Raw genomic sequence first — 24445 nt, 5'->3', positions numbered from 1 at the left:
GAATGGTTCAAAAATAATCTAAGTTAGCCCATAATTTTGACAGTTATACATGAATCTTCAGCTTTTTCCAAGCACACTTCTCTCCCCACCACAGTGTGTTTTCTCAGAGTTTATTTTTTTGACTTCTGTAGAAAAATGTAAAATAATGCTTATTATAGCAAGAACCAAATTCTGTCCTCTTACTAGAGAGCAAGTGGCTCTCTAGTGGCAGCCAAGGAAAGCTTTTCTTAAATATTTTTGTTAGAACAGAAGAGGAATGAGTTGGCAGCTAGCAATAGATTTTGTTCTCATATTTTCCAGTCTAAAGTAACTGGCAACAATTCCTCTTGCTCTGTATCATCTGTTTGGTGGACTTAATGACTATATAAGGCAACATGGCCTATGAGTTTACCAGTCTCATATTTCTGAGTAATACATGAAGTTTTTGATCTTTCAAGAGTTCTCACATCTTATGAAACTTTTTAGATACTGTATTATGCTGTTATTATTGTGAAGAAGGTGCTAAAAGTTGCATCAGCTTATAAAATATGTCCAAACACATAGGAGATTTCAAGGCAGGGAAATATGTGCATTCTGATGTTTGAAGTAGTCTTTTAAATCCAATGCTAGAGAGAAGGTAGCACTAGATAAAGTCAGGATTTGTGAGGTTCTTGGCATACTTCTCATTGTGTTAACATTATGTATATATACCAGATATTTGGTTCTCAAAGTTTTGGTTATCTTTTTACTTTTAGCACAAACCAGTACGTAGATATTTTGATTTGTGGTTCAGGTATAGAAGCTAATATGGCTTATAGCTGTAGTGTAAGTTGGTAATTTTCAAAAGCTTGTTCAATGGCACATTTAAAATTGAGGTTGTGTCCTAACCCAAACGTTTTCTCTTTATAAAAGCCAAAACCCTCCCAATAAAACAAACACATGAAAATACTATTGTTCTAAAAAGAACAATGGCTTGAAAACAGGATGTCTTCCAGGAAAAGTGGGCAGCTCTTCCAAAGCCCTCAATGTCAGAATCACAGTTTTGCCTTCCACTTGCTGGCTTGAGTATTACTCTCCCTCTACTCACTTTACACATTGTTTCTGTCCTATTTCTGTCCTATTTTGATATTGGTTTAGATTCATTTAATATTGTCTGCCTTTGGAAAACTGGCTGTCTGAGACTTTCGAAATTATAAGTACTGATGAAAGTTGGCTCAAAAGGGAGTGCTTGCATCTAGAATGAGTCCTAGTGAAATTCCTGGAAATAAACAAAGTGGTTATCTAGAACGCATAGAATGCCTCTAGAACATTAGAGACTGTCAGATTTGTGGAACACCTGGATAAATTCTGATGCACAGCTACTGTTAGAATAATATTTGTTAAGAATTAGTCTTGTTGCTTATGAAGTGAGTGATTTGCGCTGCTACTCAGCATATTTATAATTTGCTGTAACTTATATTTTTCTCAGTGATTTCAGCTTTTGGTAGCTTATGGGATGTTTTAAGGGCCATCACGGTTGGTGTTTCTACAGTACCTTATTTTTTTCTCCCTGTGCCCTCCCATTCAACGCTGTTGTCTCTCTTATACCAGTGTTGAAACTTCTGCTGCTGGAGGAAGCTGGCTAAGGGAGGTAGGCTGGCAGGATATTAAACACTACAAGAAGTGCCCAGTTTCCTGTCCTTCAGATGTATTTTAGCAGCCTGAGCTGGCTTACTGAAGTCAGGAGAGTGTCAAGACTGGTGTGACAGAGTGAACCAAAATACAGACTGGTAGAAGGGTGAGAAGGAGTAGAGAAAGTGGAGAGAATTGGCTTGAATGAAGCTGTGAGTAGTTTCCACTGTGGAGAACAGCAGGTGCACTGGATTTGTGTAAAGTCAACTGTGATCCTTCTTCTGGTGACTTCAGCTCCAAAACTTGTCTGCTCTGTCTTCTACCCCCTCAACTGTACATCTTATCTCTCTAGCAGTTGTCTCACTTAAATCTTCAGAGTTACAACTGAAAAACTTTTAAACCCAATTTCTATGCAGAGATACACTGTGTTTCCTATAGCATCCAGTAGGCCTACTACAGCAAATACTGTCTGTAGTGTTGTGTAGTCAAGCCTTGTTTGAGAGGTTGAGTTTATGATATATTTCCTGGGAGATACACTGGATAACATTATGTATTAAATTATTACAACAACGTCAGCACTTCAGCACTGTAAGTGCTTTGCTCTGCTGACATCTACTAAATTTTACCATGTCTCTGTTTGACCATTCACAAGTAACAGAAGAGGGCATGTTAGTCCCCTCCCTGTAATACACTCCTGAGAAGAATCACAACTTATCCCATGGAATTGTATTATCATGTCCTGTAGTAGAGCTAAAGTTTTTCCTGCAAAAGTCTTATGCTTCCGTAACTCGTTTAGCAGGAAGTTGTTAATCAGCATTTTAAAATACCCTGTGGCTTCTCTTCTGAGAATTAGTAGTGCTTATGGCAGCCAAATCAAGCCACAAGGTTGGCAGTGTTTAGAGGCTGCCTTTTGTGCTTCTGTGAACTTTATTTATGGCTCTGTGTATTCTACATTCCAGCATTCCAGTACATATTTTTCCCTTTGTTTCCCTTTATGCCTTTGCTTCCAGGGTATTGAGAACACCCAGTGTGTATAGAGATGCTCATCAGTTTTTTGCCTGTCTGTTCTTACAGGCTGCAGGGGTTAATTTTTTAATTTTATTTTTTAACCTCTTTCAATGGATGTGTTGCATTAGTTCTCAGTACAGAGCTCTGGTAAGACTTGACTTCCATGGTTTTCAGGGAGATAACAAAATTTGTTTTCGGTTCTCTGAGCAGAGGAAGAATTGTAAGAGGTTTGAGTAAGAAGACACACAGACTACTTCATTGGAAAGTGTAACTGGTGTCTGGAATCCTGCTCCTGTCCAGGGAGCTGGCTGCTAGGAGTCTCTGCAAGGCACATCACCTCTCTCACTTGCAATGTGTTGTGGACAGACACCATCATTTCTGGCTTCTGGCAGAATTTCACATAGTGACAAATCCTGCACACAGTTTTTCCAGTGCCCTGTTAGTTCTGTTGCAGAGAACCAGCTGGCATTCCCTAAATTTAGCTAAAATAGAGAATTATGCATTGCTTAAAGCAGTGACAGAGAAGAAAATTATATTGTTAAGCTATTTTTTAAATATGGAAATTTTTTCCATTTTGTACTTCATAAAAGATTCATCAGCTGGCAGGCTTTTGTTTACTCCCCTTTTCTCCATTGGGCTCTTCAGTTAGTTGGGATGGCAACGCTGCTGTAACTTCTGTCAGAACCACAAGTTAGGGGGTCATCTTTTCCAGCAAGTCGTGGCATGGCAGTGCCCAAAATGTAGAATAAAAACCCTTGTTGTTTCGCTGGACTATGGCTGGGGGTTCTCTCCTGCCTATCAAGAAATTTGCCTCCTTTCTTCTCAGTCTGCTGTGTCTTTTTCTGCTGTCAGTGCTAATTCTACTTTTGCAGGCATAAGGATTTTTTTTTTTTTTTTTTTGTCTGAACTGGTGTTGCCTTTTGGAAAACTCTTGTTGCAAGCAGTGTATCTCGATGTTCTGATTTTGTTGGGAAATCAAGTGCAGACTTGAAACAACCTTATTGAAAGGAATGGCAGGGTGATGGCAGGGGGAGATAGAACACTGAAAACAAAAGAAAAGGAAAAAACCACCACCGTTTCTCCCTAATACCTGTAGACTAAGATTAGGGTGTGTGTTATTGCTGGGTGCTTCTGATAGAACTGGAAAGGAAGCTCTGTGGTGGGCAAATGTAAAAAAAAAAAAGTAAAAATCTGCAAGGAGAACTTACCTTCAATGTCCAAACAGTGAAAGCTTGATTATTCCAGGAGTTTGAAGGCTCATACTCCTTCCAAAACATTTAATGACTTAAGATTTATTTGCAAAGCTTTTCCAATAATCCTGTAAAGTGCTTAGCTGTAATAATGTTTTTTAATTTCTGAGCTTCAACTTTAAATGGAAAAGGATTTAACATTTCTGAAAATGGTCTATGTCTTTATTCCTGTGGAATAAGTAGATGAAGAGAATTTCTGACATTGTATGTATACTAATACATGACCACTCTTAGTAGCAGTATTTTTGTATAATTGTTTTTCCATGCTTCATGCTCTAAGGACTGATGGAATGAAAGGGTGGTATTGTTTGTGAGCAGAGGTGTGTAATAATCAAAATATTGTGAGTGAGGTTGTACCATAGGCCCTGTTTGTGTTTCATATACTGTGTTGCAACCTTTTGAAATGCTTTTTAGTCACATCAGTGGAAAGTGGCATCTCTTCATCAGTTCTAGTCACATCAGTTCTCAGTGGCATTTCTTAGGTTGTTCTTGGTTTTCTTTTGGGCTGTGGCAGTTAATACAGAAACCACTGTGATAAATGTTTCAGTCCAGTGCAGGAGATGTTTCTCAATGCTGAATTTCAACATGCACTGTGTTACTCAATGCATTTATTCAGTGAATTCTATTTAGGAGACAGCACAGGACTTTGCTGTGTTAATCGCTGTATGCAATACTCGGAAAAAACCATGAAAACAGAAGGATATGCAAATATTTTCTCATTTGCTGTTTAGTCTGAAAACATCATTATGTAAAACTGTTAGATACAGAAGGCTGATGTGAACACATTATGATAGGGACCACTTTTTGAAGGTATTTATGGGGTGCATTTGCTTCTACTTTTGACTATGAATAAAAAAATAATAAGTCATATAATAAACTGGTTTGTCTTAAAAGAGTATAAAATTGCTTCTTCTAGAACCTTGGTAGATTTTTAAAGTGTCACATAATGTACAGTCAAAACTTGTGATAAGAACAAGAGGATTAGTCTGAATAGTCAATTTGTGGTTAGTCTTATCAGCTACAAGCAAGCTACTTGTTTGCTATATTACTTAAACATCTGTGGGTCTGCAGGATTGAGGAAGTAGTACAAAACTGAAATTATTCACACTGAGTTGGACTTTTCGTCCTGGTTCAATTATTTATTTATTAACTTTTTTCAGATTTAAGATGAAAAGAATATTTGAGAACATACAGCAATAATTTGCACAATTAATTTTTAAAAAAGAATGTATTTAAATGATCTTATTTTCCTAAATGCAAATGTTTTGTGTTCTAACTCATAATTTGTTATTGTAGAACTGTACAACTAATCCTTACATATCAATGTAAAACAACCCATTTTATAACATCTTATTTCCAACAAGGGTTTTTACACTTGGAAATTAAAAACCTGATAGCTTGAGAATCATGTAGAAAAGAAATTACAGCACCTCAAAAAAAAGAAGAAAAAGAAGAAAAAGACTATTCAGTCTACAGTATGAGTTTCAGCTAAGAACTTATTCTTTTCTGGAAAGTATTACTGCCATTTAGCCTTGCTAGTATTCCATAAATAGATATACATTAGCCTTTTCTCACTAAAATAATCCTGCTAGTACTCTAACAGAAAGTGGGCAAAACTAGTTGTAAATGAGGTGCTTTAAAAAAGACATTGAATACAAAGTGGTACTGCAGCCAGTGACAGCTTTGTGCTTTCACCTGAAGAAGGATGAAAGTCAGCAATCTCTGTAGAAATACTGAAGAATTTTTTTTTCCCTCTAGATTCTGATAGTCTGGTTTCATATATTACAAACTTATATGATCAGGTAGATGTCTTAGTCTGAATTCAGTTTCCTTCACACAGGCATCTAGAGTGACTCTGTAGAGAGGAGACACCTGAAACAGCATCTGTGACTTTCTGGGGAAACTGCTGGGTGGAATTATTCTTGGTGGGGAAAGATGGAAATTTCCTGCCACAAGGAAGATGACTCCTAGCCCACCTGCAGACTTGCAGCTGTGGAACAGATTCAGGGCCAGTGTAGCAGAGGAGGGCCTGGAGCACCTGAGCCAGCAGAGCCTGAACTGCACTGAAGCACCAGGAGAAAGTGGGAAGTGGTCACCACTGAGTGACTCCTGGCCCTTTCTGCCATCCTGACCTGTTCTCTCCTGGGGTTTGTGCTTGCCTAGAGCTCAGATTCAGGATGTTGTCAACTCTTCAAGCTTGTCTGGCTCTCAGACTATTACCCACTGCTGCTCCTCCATGTGGGGATCAACAGCACTTCCAGGGGACATCTGGGAATCATGAAATGTGACTGCTCACAGGGAGGAGACAAGAAAGGGGTTGGGAGTGACCAGGAGGGAGTCATGAACAGGAAATCATGGTTAACCAAGCCAAATGTCCTCTATGATGAGAAGGCTGGCTTGGTGGATGAGGGAAGAACTATGGATGCAGCTTATCTTGACTTCAGTAAAGCTCTCTTGACACTGTCTTCAGTGCATCATCTGCAACATCCTCATAGATAAACTGCTGAGTACAGAGCAGATAAATTAACTGTGAGCTTGGCTGAAAAATGGCTAAACTCCTCAGGCTCAGTGAGTTGTGGGCAGCAACATGAAGCTTAGCTGGAGGACAGTCAGTAGTGGTTTACTCCAGGGTAAATACTGTAGCTAACACAAATTCATGGCTTTTCCAGGACAGCCTTAGCCCTGTTCATTGCAAGGGCATCTTGCTGGCTCGTGTAGATTCTTGCACTACGTCCCATAATATGTCTTGCCTTTTATTTTGGAATATCTGGTTATTACATCTTTTTTCATTTAAGGCTAATGATTTTTTTCCCGCTTGTTTGTTACAGATAGGGCTGGTAACGTTGTTCATAGGTAACATTTTTTAAATATTTGCCACAATTACAAAAGCATATTAAGTAACAGTGTTCCTTATATGAGTAAATGTATTATGTGTTATCTTTACTGGAAGTATTCACAAAGGAAATCATTAATTACACTATTAATAGATCCTTTGTAAAAGAATATGTGCTATTTTTAAAGAAGAAAGTGAAGGTAGGGTGATGATTCTTGCCTGTTTGTGAAAATATGCAACATTTGTTCTTGTAGAGATTTGTTGTTTTGTTTTAACATTTAGCTGAAGCACCACAATTAGTTTCTAAACAGGAATATCAAAATCTTTTTTTCATGCAGTTATGCTTAGTTTGGGTGAGGTGGATTTGGAAACGTGGTGATAACTGGGTGGGTTTGGATTTGTTTGTTGCTTAAATATTCAGTTAACTTCTCTGAAGTTATGAGAAATCATTCAGTGAGGAGAGAACTAAGGGAACTCAGGTCTGTTGGTTTTGTTATCTAGATTTAGAATATTATAGGATCAAAAAGGATGTTTTACATTAGTTGTTAATGCCAAAAATCCTGAAACAGAATAGATACAGCATAATTTCCTGTAAAGATTTTCAGTGAAGAAAGTATGTATGATCTAGCAGTAAGTTATCCATATGAATTACTTCTGAGGTTTGTTCTCACTTTGATACTTAATCCTGTTGATACCTTTCTCCATTACTTTCTCAGTGATAGAATGGATTTGTGCCTTGAAAACAGCCTCCTCTTATGTTTGCAAGCTGTTATCACATCTTCCTTCCACCTTCTTAATCACAAATCTTCATTCATTCTGTTGGTTATGTCTTCTAGATCTCTTATTTTCCTGGTCTCACATGGCATTCTTCGTTAGTTTATTATAATTTGCAAATTCATGTTAATGACTGTTCATCTGCAGCAGGTCTATGGTGACTCCAAAAATATTTCTCCAGAAAATAGGACCACATTTCATTATTCTGTATTGTGTATTTATATGCATATGTGGAAGAGTGGATAAGAGGATGGTGAAACATTTTATTACTGTTTATAAAAACATGTCTAAAATTTTTTAAGAATGGAAGAAGGCTGTTCTGTGTGTTTGAGAAAATCCTGGAAATTGATTAACTCTTCACTGATAAGAATCTATGAAAATTAGGTTTATTTCTTAAGTGTTACTAATTCTACGTTGCTTTTCTTTTTTTATCCCACTTCCTTTCCCCCACCCCCCCTTTCCTCCATAAATCACAGCTTTTGGAAATTAACTGGACTGGACTGACCAATCTTCTGGATGTTCCAGGACTGAAGTGAGTATACCTAAAGCAGTATTTGATATATCTGCACCCCAGTAAAGCCCAGAAAATGTGAAGACCATCAGTTGAATAAATATTTTAGGTTAGATGACTCTGAGCAGTTCTCTCTTAATGCAGAAATATATGAAATTGCTAAATTTGCAGTAGGTAGTGATTTCACTACAAGTCAAAGTACACCAGAAGTATATCTAGTAGGTCTTGCTAAAAATACTCTCAAAATACAATTTTTAATATAATTCTTTTAGTGTTCTCAGCCTTTTCAGATTTCCAGAATCTTTTGAATTTCCTATCTGCCATCTCCTAGGAGAGCAGAAAGACACAGAGCCTTCCTTTCATGCCAGTGGGTTCATAACATCTTAGCTCTTGGCTTTGGATGGCAATCCATCTGAATTTGCTTGTGTAAAGGCAGTTAGAAACACCTTAAGACTATTCAAATTAAATGAAGTTTCTAATATCTTCAAGTTCTTACTTCTAAAGCTTTCAGTTTATTGTGTGAAGATCGAATGGAGCAGCAAAAATATTGACTATATACAGCTATAAAAATGCTTAGCTTATTCAGAGCTTTTCCTAATACCACATCATAAAACCCGAAATTAAAAAGCATCAATAGAGGTGAAAATCAAGCTGCTTTGAATCATTGCAAGGCTGATAAAGTTAAATCCATCAAAATATTCATATTCATCATGTTCTAATAGTTACCCAGGGGCTTTTTAATATGGAGACAATGGCAAAGGAGATCATGGTGGATTTGACACACACTTGGATTTTGTGATTACTCCTTTTATTAGATCCCATGCTCTCAAGAGTTGGTTGACTCCAGAATTATTTTTTACTGCTTCAAAACAGGAGTTTGAATTTAGGTATTAAATCAATCCCTTCATAATCAATAGCATGACTGAAGTGGGTTTTGCTTTCCTAAGACACGTGAAGCCATTGCATGGAATCCCAGCTGAACAGTTTAAAATTAGAACTTGCATTAAGTAGGTTAATGGCTGCAAGAATTGCTCATGTTTCAAGCCTGCTTAAGACTGTCTCTGAGGAAAGAGGTTTTCTTGATGAGTGAGGGGAAAATGGCTTCCAAAACACAGCTCCTGAGTAATAATTCGCTCTTTTGATATAACATGACTAAATTTACATTTAGTACTTAAGTGTACTAGGCTCCTGAGATTCACAGCCTGCTACATATTTGCCTGACTGCAAACACAAAACCTCAGATGTAAACAAAGTCTAGCTAAATATCTCAAGTTTATGGTTTCCAGAGCAACCAAACTTGGCCACACATGCAGAGACTGGTGCCATCCAGACGAGGTATAGTTTCTATAGTAACTGTAACTGAGGTGACTCATGCTCTGCCTTGCCAAGAGGTTTCTTCAGTGCTGAATTTGTCTTCCTTATCTGTGTAGATAAGTTGAATATTTTGGTATGACAACTTGACATATTGTAGTTGTTACAAGCAATGATGAACAAGAGATTGCTGCCACCACAGGCACCTTTTTAGTCCTATGGCTGTTGGCTGCACACTAAACTGCTTAGTTGTAGTCAGTTTGCAAATGTCTTCTACTAATTGAATGTCTGCCTTAGCTGCTGGAAGCTTCCCTGTCAGCTGTTAACAACTTTCATTGTTCTTCCTATATGACTCCACAAGGAGAAGGACACACAAGTAATTCATATTCCATCATTAGTGTAGCTTGTGGAGAAGTGGAATTAAAATCTCTGTGTGAGGAGGAGCCAGGCTGTGAGAATACTCACGTGCTGTCAGGAGGGGATGTGGATGATAGGAAGATGTTATGGGTGCTTGAGATTCAGTAAAAACACTCTATGCAGCCAGAGATGTGCTGTCTCTGCAGTATGAATAAAGACAGCACAGAAAAAAATACATAGCTGATAAAAATTGATAAAAATTAAATAGAGCTAAATAGAGAGCAATACAGAAGAGTAGATAGCTAACAATTCTTTTTCTGCAATGAAATTGAGCTTTTGATGACACAGTCTCAACTATATGCAACATTCCACACTTCTTTCATTTTTATGAACTGAAAAAATAATTGTACATAGAGCCATTGACTAAAGTTTTATGATTTTAGGAAGCTGTTTTTTAATGATGGATCAACATAAGGGTTTATATTGATGCATCTTTCTGTGTTGCTTGGTCAGTGTTTTGTCTCTGTTTTCCATAGGTCACACCTCTTACTTTAAGAAAAAATGCAAAAGATTGTCATTTTTGCCTCGTATTCATGAAGAATACTTTGCATCTGAGAGCACCCCAGCTGGCTAATATTAGATGAGGTTTAAAAAGCTAGAAAACATCATGCTGTTTGAGAACTCATTTAATTAATTTCTTAATTACAATCTTCAGTGTTCTTTTTCAGCTCCATCTATTTAACATTAGGGTATCTGCTACCTTCTAGGAGTCCAGTTTCTCTGTGTAAAACTTGGTGGAACTTCATTAATGCTGGCTCAGTTTTCTCAGATGTTTTAGTTAAATTCACGTATTAATGTTAGGAAAAAATTATGAGAATGACCTTTGGAATCAGAGTTGGGGTTTGGTTCTGACATAAAGGACTGTGAGTCCTCCCGGTGCTTGGGCTGTGCTTCTCTTTCTTATTTAAGAAGATTTGCTGTAACTCTGTTTGAACATTAGTCAGTCTCTGAACCTTATGCTAGTCTAGAGTAGATTTATTTATGCCTGTGGCTTATTTCATAAAGTTTGTGATCTTAAGGAAATACTAGAGAAGAGCAGGACAGCCTTTCTTTCAGTGCTTTCCTTGCACTGCTCCTTTGCTTTCTCTGACCTAGGCCAGTTGGTTTTCTCCATTAGGCATCTGTTCTTAAGGGACTGAGAATAAAGGCAGAGCTTTCTCTTCTTGCCAAGTAGGGACACTAACAAAAGCAGGAATAAAAAAAAACCTACCTGATCTCAATGCTAGAATTTTGTCATTAGGCTGGTATTTTGAAAAGTGTGATTGTTGTTTCTGTAGTTACCATCACCTCAGCTTCGGTTTGGTTTTTTCTTTTCCTTTTAATGTTGTTGAGATGTTTATCTTCAGCTTTTTGTCAACTCTTAAAAAAATAATTCTATTTTCTTGGCTCATTTCAGAGAGTTTACCATATGTGAATTGAAAACTAGATGCTTGGCAAAATGAAACGTAAAAGTTTGAAAAGCAGTATGTTAAAATGATGGCTAAATGAAGCTACTCTTCAGATAACATTATTATCTTGCAGTATTTGTCTTAAGAAATACTGAAACTGAATTTCTAGGGTTCATGTAGAAGGAAAATCTTTATAAATATGATGGGATAAGCTCTGCATGGCGGGAAGGGGAGTGAAGACTCTTCAGGGCAGATGTGAATTAGCTCACAGAAGTGGAGAGGAAACCTTTTTCCTCTGAGCAGTATCTTAACATTACCCACTGTGGCTTCTTTCTACCCAGAGGCTTGCACAAACCTGTCCATTGATTTTGATGCAGCCTTGAGCTCTGTTTCTGTTGTTCTGAGTACCATTAAAAAGTCAGTGTTCCATCATGTATTGTAGTTATCTGGATTTACAGTGGAACTGGGCAGCCAGAGGGATGCAGGCTGCACAGGTTGCAAATCCCTGGCATCAAAATCAGTGTGCATTTCTAATGGGCCAGATTATATTTAATGGGTTCATTCTGTTGCCCATCTCTAGCATAATGTTAATTGCTCTCCACAACATTTTCTTTCCAAATGAAAATATACATGTATCACATTTCACTGCAGCTTTTGTGTTTTTATATGCTAGCTCCTGAGTCAGAGCTACTCCCAGCTTCAGATTCAGTCTTAGAAAGACTTTACAAGGTACTTATACGCAAGTGCTTCATCCAAAAAAATGTTCTAAGTAATCAAACAGTATCTGCGTCTTGGTTTCACAAAGACTGCAAAAAGGGAACCATGTGTTGTATTTAGGAGAAATGGCAGTTCTACCACCTTTAGTGAAAAGGCACCTCTGCAGTTCAGAGTATCTGAAGTACTTTTGTAATTACCTCTCTGAACCTTTGCACATATTCCTGAGACCTTCCTGGGCACTTGCATTCTGTGTTCTGCCTTTTGCCTGTGCAGGCAATGTGTGTAACCAGGGCTGACAGTGAATGATCTGTTGTCAGTTCAGTCCTGAGCTCGGTGAACTTGTAGCTTAGGAAATCGTTCTCTTTTCTGTGTTTGTGGAGGGGTGTGGGGCTGGGTTTTATGTGATTCATTACCAGTGTGGTTTCACTGCCACTCCCTTTCCACTGAACAAAACCTGTTTTGCTTCCCTAGGCTACGTTTTACTCAGCCATGAGCTTGTGTTGTGTGTGCCTGTGGTTTAAATGATGGTCCTCCCAGCTCCAGAGGACAGCTGGTTTCATAACAATACAGGAATGGGTAGCCAAACTTCCAAGGACAGTTAAATCAGTATTGAAATAGAAAAGTAAATAAACAGTTACCATCTGTTTGGTTATATGCAGTGCAGGCAAGAGAACTTTTGCAAGTGCCTTTTACCCGGGCTGGTTTAAAAGGCAAGGGTGAGGGGGAAATTTGGCTGTGGCAGGGAAATGGGAACTTTATATTCATCCCTGTGGTTTCTGCTGTTCGGTGTCAGCTGCTTCCACCTGGTGGCCGTTTGGGCAAGAATCCTCTACTTTTTAAAAAAGGGTAAAAAACCAGATGTGTCTTCCATCCCCCCCCAGAAAGGCAAATATTTTCTCCATTTAGGTTGTTAAGCAGCAAAAGGAATATACTGGTGTGAGATAACATTTTTGATTCTCTTGAAGTAACTGAGGATTCTTTCCTCCAACAGTGGCTTATCAGATACAATAATATTGGATATAATATCCAACTACCTGGTCCTTCCAAATAGAATTACAGTCCCCCTTGTCAGTGAAGTGCAGATTGCTCAGCTGCGGTTTCCTATACCAAAGGTAAGCATGTTTCTGTTAACAGGAACAACTGGGAAATTGTTTTTGTCTGTAGTAGCTGTTCAGACATGTGTGTGAGTTTCTGCATACAGATACTGCAGTCATACAAGTTGTTGTGAATCCAGTCACTGATAATAATTGATTTAATTTATAAACAATTTACTTGAAGTTAATGTTTAAAAGGAGCACCAAGAAAGATTGATTGATTGATTGATTGATTGATCCTGTTTTGCTGGAATCTTAAACATGTTACTTGCTATGGTATAGTTCAACAGTATAGATTAAAAATTAAGTAGCATATGTTGTATGTTACCACAGAAAATTACTATTAGTGGGCTTCACTAAACAGTTGTTGCTATTTTTTGCTGCTCACTTTCAGTACTGTGGTATTTCTTGATGTAATTGGCGTGTTTCTGATGGTTGATGATAGGTTTTGTTTTCAGGAGTCTCTTGAGTGCTAAGTCTGTTGTGTATGTGGATCATCACTGATATCTTCTATTTACAGTATGTCCAAAATAAGTTTCATGTTAAGGAAATAGCAATGGAAATCATAAAACATGCATTGTGTAAATTGTGATGACATGGAAGCTTTCAGATTACTACACAAACTCATCTTTTCCTTTTTCAGGGTGTTCTGAGGATACACTTTATTGAAGCTCAGGACCTGGAGGGGAAAGATACTTACCTAAAAGGAATTGTCAAGGGAAAGTCAGATCCTTATGGAATCATCCGGGTGGGCAACCAAATTTTCCAAAGCAAGGTCATCAAAGAAAATCTCAATCCAAAATGGAATGAAGTTTATGAGGTATACCCAATCAAAATACATTGTTGTATGTTCTGTAAAGTTATCTTCTGAAGTTTCTTTTATTAAAGAGGATATTTTGCCCTCTCACTGTACTTCCAGGCCTTAGTATATGAACATCCAGGACAGGAGCTGGAGATTGAGCTCTTCGATGAAGATCCAGATAAAGATGACTTCCTGGGAAGGTAAATGTTACAGAATATATGTTTTTAGGTATTGGAAAGAAATGAATTACTGCAATTTTTCTTTAATTATTATTTTTTTTATTGCAGTTGTTCTGCTATCTAATTGTATTTATAAATCAATTATCTCGGTAGGAAGTAATTCCCTAACTACTTAATATACATAAATGTATTTATATGAAAATGTGCTTGGGTGTGTATATACACATCTATATGTTTACATGTTTTTAAAAATAATAAGGTGAGTATTGTGGGTACCCAGAATTGTGCCCTAGCTGCTTTAATTTTTGTGAGCTAGCACTAAGTCTTAATTCTTTCTTCAGGCAAAGTTAATATAGTTTAATACTGTGTATATTCTTAATCTCCATAGCTTCTGAATTACTGTCTCAAGTTTATTTTTCTCTTAAGAGCTGATCTTAACTATTTGATTAAAGGAAAGAATTTGCTGTAATGCTTTTGCAAACATGACTCACTCTCTGACTCCATAGGCCATAGGTGTTTACCCATAAACATTTCAGGGTTTTAGTCAGCTTCTTTCTCCAGTAATTTGTCACCTTTATTTCTCGCAGAGTTTTGGAACTTCCCATTGTTGTTTTCCATACAGAGTAGAATTCCCTTATCTTTCCAGCTCCTCCTCTCTTAACAGGAGCAACAATACCTACTTCTCATTAAAAGAAGAAGTAGGTAGCACAAAGGCTTCTTTTTCTTTGCACTTCCCTAATCTTAAACTGAAGTGGTGGTGGGGGGAAGTGACATAATGTGTACGTCAGTACTAATAAAGTAAAAAGCCAGACAAATATTCATGCACTGGCATGCAGTTGTCTGCTCTGTTTAATTTTTAGCAGATTCATTCCCTGCTACAGTTTTAGCATGTGTGAGCTAGACCTCTCCCAGACACTGCCAAAGCATGAATTTGGTCAGAGCATATGTCCAGGTGCTTTTTCCAGTGGGCAGTTTGGATGTGTTTTGAGAGTTGGGCCATATATGTATGTGAGTCATATTGTGCCAGTTGCCCTCGTAGCTACAAAATGGGCTCTAGAATAGGCATATTTTCTGTTATCCTGCACTCATCTTTGTTCAGCCATTTCATTGCCTACTTCTTCTTTTCTTAGGGGCTAGAAGAATAGTATTCTGCTCTTTTGATCTCAGTGGAATCCTGGATACTCAGCAAGCATAGGGTGGGGTTGGAGTTCTGTATTAGATCTTGTGCTTCTTGGCTAAAATACTACTTTTTTCCCCCTTTTTTTCTAGTTTGATGATAGATTTAATTGAAGTTGAAAAGGAGCGTCTTCTAGATGAGGTAAGCAAGTTCAGTAAGTTTTGGTTTAAGAAGACCCATATGTTGTATATAAAATTGCTGTTGCAATTTTTTTTCTTGGGATAGTTCCTGTATGCACAAGAATAACCTTAATGCTGTAGAAATAGATTTCCTGATGATCAGTATAGTAGTTTAAGGGACATCTGAACTGGTGAAATCTGAAAAATAATGCCATTCTTTGTCTGTCTTGGGGTTTTAAAGTTTCTACGATGCACATGCAAAAAGTAGCAACTTAGATATTTGGTGAGAGGGTTTTTTTTGTAAGAGAATAGTTAATTGCTTGATTTAAGTATTATTAGATTTAGCAGACTGACTTTTGTCCTATATGTAAGACAGATTTTATAGGAACATTGTGCAGTGTTTGTATTCCCAGAACACCTTTAAAGAACTTAAAGAATTATCTTGGTATTTTAAAGATGCTTTTATTATATAGCATAGAGGTTTGTCTGGCTGTTTTTGTCATTCTGTGTTGTCATATTTTGTGTGATATGGGACATTTTAATGAATCACATATTTTCAGGTTATGTGCACTCCAGCTCTAAGAGATTCCTAGCAGACTTTTGAGTTTCCTAAATATCCTTAAGAACCCATCGCAATCTTATATTCGTTTACCAGATTATTTCACATTACTTTGCTTAATTTTCAGTGGTTTACTTTGGATGAAGTGTCCAAAGGAAAGTTGCATTTAAAACTGGAATGGCTCACATTGATGCCAACTGCTGACAATCTAGACAAGGTATTAAATGAACATACTGCTTTTATTCTTATCTTAATTGTTGTGGGGTGATTTAGTTGTGTTAAGTATGAAACTGATTCTCTACCAACTGTGAATTTGGAGAAACCTGTAACTTTATTCCAAACTGTCTTTAGAAATCTCAAACCAGTCATAAGTGTCAATGGTTTAAATGAGATTTTAAAATGCTTTTGTCATCCTTTTCTTTTCTCTTAATGTTACTGTTTGACAATATCTGCTAACATTTCATTAGTCTGGGATATAAAGCTGGATATGATGCTACAATCTGTACAATCTGAAAAAACAAGTAGGAAATGGGGTGGAAATTTCCATGAAAATGGTTTTGAAATGTCTGTAAGAGTCTTGAAAACTTGCTTTTTTATACTTCACATTGTGAATGTTTGCTTTTTAGGAGATGGTTTGGTTTTTTTTTCAGAAATGGGACAAAAATAATAATAGTTGATTTCCAGAAAGGCTTACAGTGTGTTTCTGGTTTAGGTGCTAACAAGCATTAGAGCTGATAAAGACCAAGCTAATGATGGGCTTTCATCTGCATTGCTTATACTGTATTTGGACTCAGCAAGAAATCTGCCTGTAAGTTATGTTCTCATGGATACCCTTTTGTCACAGAATCTGAGTACTCCCAGCATGTCTTGCCTGGTAGTATGACACACTGCTTTACTAACACACATTTGCCATCTTCTCTGTAGTTTCTCTCCTTTCAAGACGTGTAATGCAAGGTCCACTTTTTCAGTAGTACAGTGTTATAGCTATATATTTAATAGAACATTACTCTTTAATCAGTGTGGTTTTTCTTTAGAGAATGCTCCTTTCCTGGACTTGAAAGGCTGCATGTTTTTATTACATGACGTTTTCCATAAATTCTATGGGATTAGCATGAGGAATTCTAAGGAACTAACTGGGAAAAAACCCACTTCCATGAGTTCAGGTAAACTTGCTTGCTTTGGCCTAGGGTGTTGCTGGAGATTTGAAGGTAGTGAAGTCCTCATCATGAAATTAATACTGTGCAGTTGATGTTACAGTGCCAGAATACTTGTATGAGGTTTCTGTCAGATTGTTGTTTGCAGGATGGTTTATTTCCTTATGCAAAATATAAAAATAAATCATGTTCTCTCCCTCTATGGATTTATCCTATGAGACTGTGAAATAAGTTGTTTTGGAATTTGTTTTAGGTTAGTAAAGCACTGTTCCTGGTTGTAAATGATAGCAGTAATAAAGTTAACCCTACCATAAATAGATATGTGAAGCTTAACTGAGTTTTGCTGGTTTTCAGCATTGCTATTAGATGAGAGGTTCTGGAAGTAATGACTAAAATACTAATCAGAGAATACAGTTTTCAAGCCTTGGATTTTTTGCATGCTTTTTGCAGAGTTGTCTGCTGAAATTTAAGTTAAAATGCTGCATCAGAGCAGTAACAAATGAAACCTCAGTAGCCCAAACAATTTACATGACTGACTAGTGATTTCATGTCTATTCCAGGGTGTATAGAGCAGAGTTTGGAAGTAGTATTTCTAGGCTATTTTAAAAGCTAAAAAGACTCATTTGGAATAGATCCTCATATTGTCTTTTTAGCTTCACTGTATATTGAATTCAGGCAAACTTTGTAACTTAGCAGAGGAAGAACATAATTACTCCAGTACAGAGTAAGCAGTAACAGCATAGAATAGGTTATGGTGTGCTTAGCATCAGTTTCAGAATACTGCCACACACAAAAAGTCTGTCTGCCATCTCTCTTGTGTACTAGAATCAGTTGAACCAATTTGTGTGTCTTCTAGTTCAACTACTGAATTTTACTGAAGCAGTTACAAATTTAATAATTTTGGTAAAATACACTAAAGCATCTTACTTAAACAGTATAAAGTTCTCTCATACACCAGTTCTGATCTTTTCCATACAACACTGTTTCTGTATGTTAACATTCTCCAGCAAATACTTTGAGGCTTTGTCATAAGTTAATTTTTTTGTTTTGAACAAATGTTCTCTAAAATTGTGTCCCTCCTTTGGAAAGGTTACAGTGCAAGTCTTGAGTTCTACCTATTTTTGCAGACAGTATTTTAATTTCAGTACATTAATCGGTAGATGTCTAAACTCTAGGGCACAGAAAGGGGAAGTTCTTTGCACAAAGCTGACTAGTTAGGAAATTTGGGAACAGGATTGCAACAACATATTGCTGCATCTGATATTCTGTCTACCCAATCGCCTGGGTGGGTTGAGAATGATGGTCATAGTGTGGGACCTGTTTAGTCCTCTTACTTTTTTCATTCTCTACCAGCCCAGAAAAGCAGTTGCTACAAATGACTCAGCATTTAGCTTCAAGTAATTTTCTTTCCAGTATTGTAAAGAATATAGTAGAAAGTAACATGGAACAATTGAAAATTCCATGTACAAGTTTACAACAATGAAGTAATATCATACTGTGTTAAATTAAATTTTCCAAAACCAGATATAAAAAGGCTTCAGTTAGGTGAAATAGGGGGAAATGCTGTGGGAAGATTTTTTTTTTATGGAGGAGAACTGAAAAGGTTCCTGTACATTCTAGAGACAATTATAATTATAGCAAATACAGGTTTTTTATGTCCATAGGATTCTAATATGGAGCAATGTTTGCAAGACTAAACATGAAATTTGCTGTCTTCCATGTTTTGTTGAAGTTCAGTGGTGGGGGTTGTGTGGAGCAATAGCAAACTAATCTCTTGGATTACCTGTATTTATGGGCAAGAGAAAATTCAAAGAGAATGAAGGGTTAAAATTACACTGACCCTTATTGATGATTTGAAGGATTTTGTGCACAGCTTTAACATTATAGTGAAATGTTTTCCACATGAATAATTACTTTTTATTACCTTGAAAATTGCCTTAAATTAATGCTTATCACTGGTACACGTTAGGTCATGTCTTCAGCCTTGTTTTGCTTGAGCTACAGTGTTGAGTTATCCCAACCCAGGCCTTTCTTTTGCACAGGTGCATCATAGTTGTGAGTTTCTGACACACTGGGATGATTTATCTGAAAAAGAAATAGAAATGGTGTAGAAGGCTGGTCTCTAGGTTAGCAAACATTAGTTGGATATACCATGTAAATCTGAACTACCAAGAGTGAACTTGGAAAGTGGGTTAATATCTTTGAATAATTAATAAAAATTTAAAATTAAAAAAGCATTCCACCTTGCTGTGCTACAGAAAGTCATTTAATGGATGAAACTATTTGTAATGACAGATACTTACTTTTTGTGATCTGCTGTTTTCTCTGGAATCCTTTGACTGTTTTCCTTAACTTTTTTGTGTAGTAAAGCTGCTTATGCATTCATTCTGCCACAATCCCATCACTCTGCTTTCTCCTTCCATTTCCATCTTCCTAAGAGTATCTACGAGGGAAACTTTGGGTGTGGATACTTAAAAGAGAGGAGAGCATCGGGACTAGTCTTTTGTGAAAACACTACCTCACTCTATAGAGCACTATTTGTGAGTTCTCTGGTATTGTTTGTATTGTACCTTTTCTCTGCCAGAGTGTGATTAGTGCTACTAAAGCCACTCACTCTAGTGGAATGAGAGCATGCAATTTGTTTTCCTGCATGGTTTCAACAAGTGTGCATTGTTTTTGTGCTATTTTTATTGCATTTTAAAGGCTACTTAAATTTCATTGATCAGCATATCATTGGGTAAGTAATTAACCTTTTAGTATAAAAACCCAATATAAGTTTGTTGTAAAAGCTCTTACATTGAACTTAAATTGCTGATTCATTGAGAAATAAAATGCATACTGTACTAGCACTCTGTGTGCTGGTTAATTGTTGGCTTTTACTGCGAAGAAATCAAAATAATAAACATTGCAACCAACATCCCTGTGGTTTCTTTAAAAGGTGACACACTCAATGTTTGTAAGAACTTGCAACCTCTCCACATTGGTTGAAGTTGCTTTAAAAGTGGGTGTAGTTCTCTGTGCTTCCCAAACTATAAATTCCCTTGTAAATTCTATTTCACTCCATGATGCTCCTTGTTTTGCAAATTCCTAAGCTCCTTTTCTTTTTTTCAAATTAGTCTGTAGTTAGGAAAATCAAGGCTAGGGTGAGCCACCACCAAGTAATATTTTTGCTTGAATTTAATGTTACAAAATTATTAAAAACTGATGAGCCTCTGAGTATCTTACACTTAAATCTGGAAGTACAACGTTGGTATCTTCAAAAACACTGAGAATATGTTCAGAATAGGAATCTTTTTGCCAGAGAGAGGTGAGTTTGTCTTTGGAGACTGTCCAGATAAATTTGTTACTGGCTGGCTACATCGTAATCCTTGATTTTAAAACACCTTTCCAAAGCCCATCAAAACCCTTTTCTGTGGTCCTTTCTGTTAGTTTCTCTCTATATCCAAAAGCTTATAACCATTCTAAAATGTTGTTAAAAATTAGTGAATGAGAAAGGCAATTCATAACCTGTGATTCCATCATCTTGGTGTTAAAACTGTCAAGCAGTTGCTGTTTCTTTTAGTTATACGAATACCAGATACATCACAAAAATAATTATTATTAAATTAAAAAAAAATCAAAATGCTGGATTAAAGGTGTAGCCTGATGGTTTTTGTGTATCTTAGGATCTTTGCATTAGGACAGGTTGTCTATGTAAAACAACATCTATTTAGAAATTGGACAAAACTTTCCAAATCCCTGAATCGGTTTATGGGTGAGAGTGGAACAGCAGCTGTTCTAAGAAAGGCAGGTCTGGGTTCCCTTCTGCAGCACTGTGAGCTGCCTGGCTCTGCAGCTGCCTGCTTGCTGATCTTGCTGCAAGGTTGTGGCTGGAGGCCAGGAGAGAAGAGAGGTCTGTAGCAGCCCAGGGATAATAACAACTTCAGCATTCCTAGAACTGCACTTGTTCCCAGGGCATCCTCAAACATGGGGTGTAATACAAACACTCACTCCTGCAAGGTCAATCTCTAACTAACATGTAACATGAGTTACTGGGGAAGGAAGTGTTCAAAAGGGAGCTCACTTGGTATGGGGACAGGAAAATCCTCAGTGCTCTCAGTTCCTTTCTAGGTAGTTTATTGACTGCTGCAAATCTGGGTTTGTGACGCTACATTCAGATATTTACCCATCTAAATCTGATTCTGCTGAAATTAGGGAGTAGGAATTGTGTTAGTTTATTTTTCCAAAAGTAACACTAGTTTTATGATAATCAATAGTTCATAACAGTTTTGGTGTCTGTATAATATATAAACTATCCATATTTTAAATTAGCTATTAGAGATAGTGACTGTCTTCAGGTTATCAGGAGAGGATGCATTTACAGATACCCCAGGCAACACTTAGTGAGTCCAAAAAACTGCTCCAAAGCATATTGAATTAGGAGCTGGCTGAATAACAAACCAGTTTGTTAGTTGTATAATTTATGAGTTTGTTATTAGGATTTACTGCAAATGTCATTGGCTGCTAGAGAATTCCACTGTGTCACTATCAGGATATTTCTTTGATAACCCGTCCTCTTTTCCTATAACTGCAGAGACACTCAGAACCATACCAAGACTATTTTGTCACCCAAAGCAAGACCTTCCTTTGGCTTTTTAAATTAAATACCCCCTTCTCTCCTCTGAGTCTCCTTCCTCCCAGCCTTTCAGCCACCATTTTTGAGGAGCTGCAGCTTCTTCCCTTGAAACCTGAAGTCTGGCTTAAACATATTTGCCCCAGCTGATGTCCCTCTTGGCTTATCCTTGCTATGATTCCAGAGGAATTGAGATGTGTTCAATATCCAGGACTCAGTGGTTGCCAGCCTTTATGTATGATCACATAGGTTTGGTTTTAACTTTTAAAATTCTTTGAAATAATAATATAGGAGGGGAAAGATATACATTGAATATGCAGGTGGGAAGGAAAAAAGGTGCAGTAAGTTGAGTGGCAGTTTTGGATTCAAAATTATCTTGGTGAGTTGCAGATGCCAGCTGAAAAAATCAGGTTCTTCTCTGTGGAGGACAGTCATTGCATCATTATAAATTTGGGATGGAAAGACTTCTTTAAAGAATAGCCTTATAGAAGAAGATTTGTAGTCATGCTGTGTCATATTGTTATGCAAGAAAACACTGTACTCTGTGTAGAAAAGAGGAATGTAGCCTGTGAGATGTATGGACTAATCCTTTGGTTCTCCTTAGCCAAGGCCCTGATTTTGGCTGTAGCAATTTAAGACCTGGAGGACAGCAGTGATGATCATCAGAGAGACAGTAACCATGGCTGGCAGGGGAAGGGAGTTTAGCTTTAGGAGGCAAATCATGGAACCAGAAAAAGGTTTGGGTTGGAAGGGACCTTAAAAATCATCTCATTCCAACCCCCCTGCCATGGGCAGGGATGCTTGCACTAAATCAGGTTACTCAAGGCCTTATCCAGCCTGGTCTTGAGCACTTCCAGAGATGGGGACTGCTGCAAACAAAATAACACTTTTCTCTTTGTCAGAAAACAGGGAACAGTGCTTAAACTCCAGCAAAGAACATACCTGTCAGGCATTTAAAAATTTCCTAATAAAAAAAAATAGTTAAGCACTAGTTTTAAGGAGTCTAGAGATAGAATGCAGTCTTCATCTTTGAAGATCTTTAGGTAAAATACTAAGTTCCTAATGTATGAGATAAATAACTGCAGACAATAATTTTAAGAAAAAATAATGTTTAAGAAAAATACCCCACAAAAGTAGCCAAACCTTATTTCTGCCTTCCGATTCAAAATATTCTGTGATTTTTTGTTGGATATTGTATGTTCATTCTCAAATAGAAATTTTCAAGCAGGATGCCAGGAATCTTTGGAATATATTGGCCAACTTCAGGATATGACATCTGAGAAGAAACAGCAAAAAAATATTTCTTCATAAAGGTTAAATCTCTTCAAATTTTAGTCACTTAGACTTTCATTTCAGAAAGGCATTGCTTTTGGCAAAGCATTAATGTCAGTTCCTGTTCATAAACCAGAACATTTTAAAAGACCATTATGCAATTTTTTTTATTGCCACAATCTACAACTTCTAAAATGGAATTCTCCCTTGAAACAAAAATGTGTGCCTAAAGAAAAAACCAGCCATAAGTACTCTAATTTGAAGTCTGTTTTATTACCAATCTTACTTTCTGAAATTATTTCTTATGTGTTGAATGCAAATTTTCTGTGACATTTTTGTATGTCACTTACAGAACAGTATATTAATCCTAAAATAAAATTTTAAAATTTCCTTATTGAATGGAAAGCAGTCAGAGGTTTTGTTCTGCTAATCCAGTTTAAATTCCTGGTTTTAGTGTATTTGCATGTCTTCATTCAACTGAGGAAAGTAGTAGACCTTCATTCTAGTTAGCATGCAGTGTTTGTATCATTTTTCTGAAGAGGCTTAAAGAACTTTGACTTTTATAATGATCCAAGTCCCTGTCAATTAGATGTTGTAATTTCTTCGATGAAAGGACTCCTTTGCATAATTAATTGACTTATCATCAGAGAAACTTCTGGGTTGTGAAAATATGCTCAACCAAATTTCAAAGAGGTTCATTCAGAAGGCAGTTCATAGGGCACCAGGCATTAAATAAAAAATATTTTGTAAATTATCTTTATTAGGATAAAAAAAACATGATAAGAGAAACACAAGCAGACTGAAATTTGGTATATTGGTTTTAAAGCAGAATAAAAATATCCAGAGGAGAAGAGGAAAAAAAAGTTTTGTCAGACTTTTTTGTTGTTGTGGTTGTCCTTCATTGTTTTGTTTGAAAGATTGTTTTTTTAGGTTGATTGTTTTTCCCCTGCTTTGTCCTATGTTGTCATGTCATAATTAATTAACCTAGTGAAATTGCTTCATTGCATGACTTATTAACCCTTCCTATGTTCATTCTCTCCTGACTTAAAAGAATAATCCATTAGAATTTAACCCTGATGGCTTGAAGAAGGCTGCTGTTCAGAAAGCCCTAAAGGTAAAATTAATATAGTTGTCCATTTAAGGTCACAAAAGTAATTGGAAATGCACGAATGCCTGCAACACTTCGCTTCCAACACTGGATGGAATTTCTATTGCCAGATACATAGTTAGTGTAATTCTATTTTACTTAAATGTGATTTCCAGAAGCCAGTGTCATGCTGCTGTTAAAATACCATGGTCTGTGGTAATTCAAACTCTAGATCAGTTTATGGCTGCTTTAGAAGACTGGTGGGGAAAGTGCTGAGAACTAATTTGTAGTAGTAACTAAAGAATAAAGCTGACATGAAAGCTAAGACATCTGTTACATCCCGAGTGATACCTTATCACTCAACTCTGAGCAACTGTTTTGGAATAATCTTGTTCTTGCTAAATGTTTCTAGAAGGTATTACACCTTTTATATAACTGCTAAAGAAATTTAGGCCAGCTTTTTGATTGGCAAACTTGGAAGGGATAAGCCACATGCTCAGCTACAGGAACTTGAACAAAGGTCAGACTTTAATAGACTGTGACTGAGTCTGTCAGTAGCTGGTGTTAGAAGTGTATTATATGTGTGTACAC

At 36.9% G+C, this 24445-nt stretch overlaps 1 protein-coding gene across 4 annotated transcripts in view; it reads left to right on the top strand.

Annotated features, from left to right (window-relative positions):
• The window catches only part of ESYT2 (extended synaptotagmin 2), a 77486-nt gene that overhangs the window by 41467 nt on the left and 11574 nt on the right, over nucleotides 1-24445 (top strand). Inside the window, exons 7-15 of one of the 4 annotated variants that reach the window (XM_085050291.1) lie at nucleotides 7932-7987; nucleotides 12791-12911; nucleotides 13537-13713; nucleotides 13813-13895; nucleotides 15144-15192; nucleotides 15857-15946; nucleotides 16442-16537; nucleotides 19322-19423; nucleotides 23819-23881. In XM_085050291.1, the coding sequence (XP_084906417.1) occupies nucleotides 7932-7987; nucleotides 12791-12911; nucleotides 13537-13713; nucleotides 13813-13895; nucleotides 15144-15192; nucleotides 15857-15946; nucleotides 16442-16537; nucleotides 19322-19423; nucleotides 23819-23881 (837 nt within the window). The remainder of the gene's footprint in view (nucleotides 1-7931; nucleotides 7988-12790; nucleotides 12912-13536; nucleotides 13714-13812; nucleotides 13896-15143; nucleotides 15193-15856; nucleotides 15947-16441; nucleotides 16538-19321; nucleotides 19424-23818; nucleotides 23882-24445) is intronic. The other 3 variants (XM_085050293.1, XM_085050292.1, XM_085050294.1) reach the window with 3 other exon arrangements.

The sequence above is a fragment of the Lichenostomus cassidix genome, chromosome 2, assembly GCF_008360975.1.
Source record: "Lichenostomus cassidix isolate B80296 chromosome 2, HeHo_3.0, whole genome shotgun sequence".
NCBI classification, from domain to species: Eukaryota; Metazoa; Chordata; class Aves; order Passeriformes; family Meliphagidae; genus Lichenostomus; species Lichenostomus cassidix.
The sequence above is the reverse complement of the archived record's forward strand: the minus strand, read 5'-3'. Positions and strand labels throughout refer to the sequence as shown.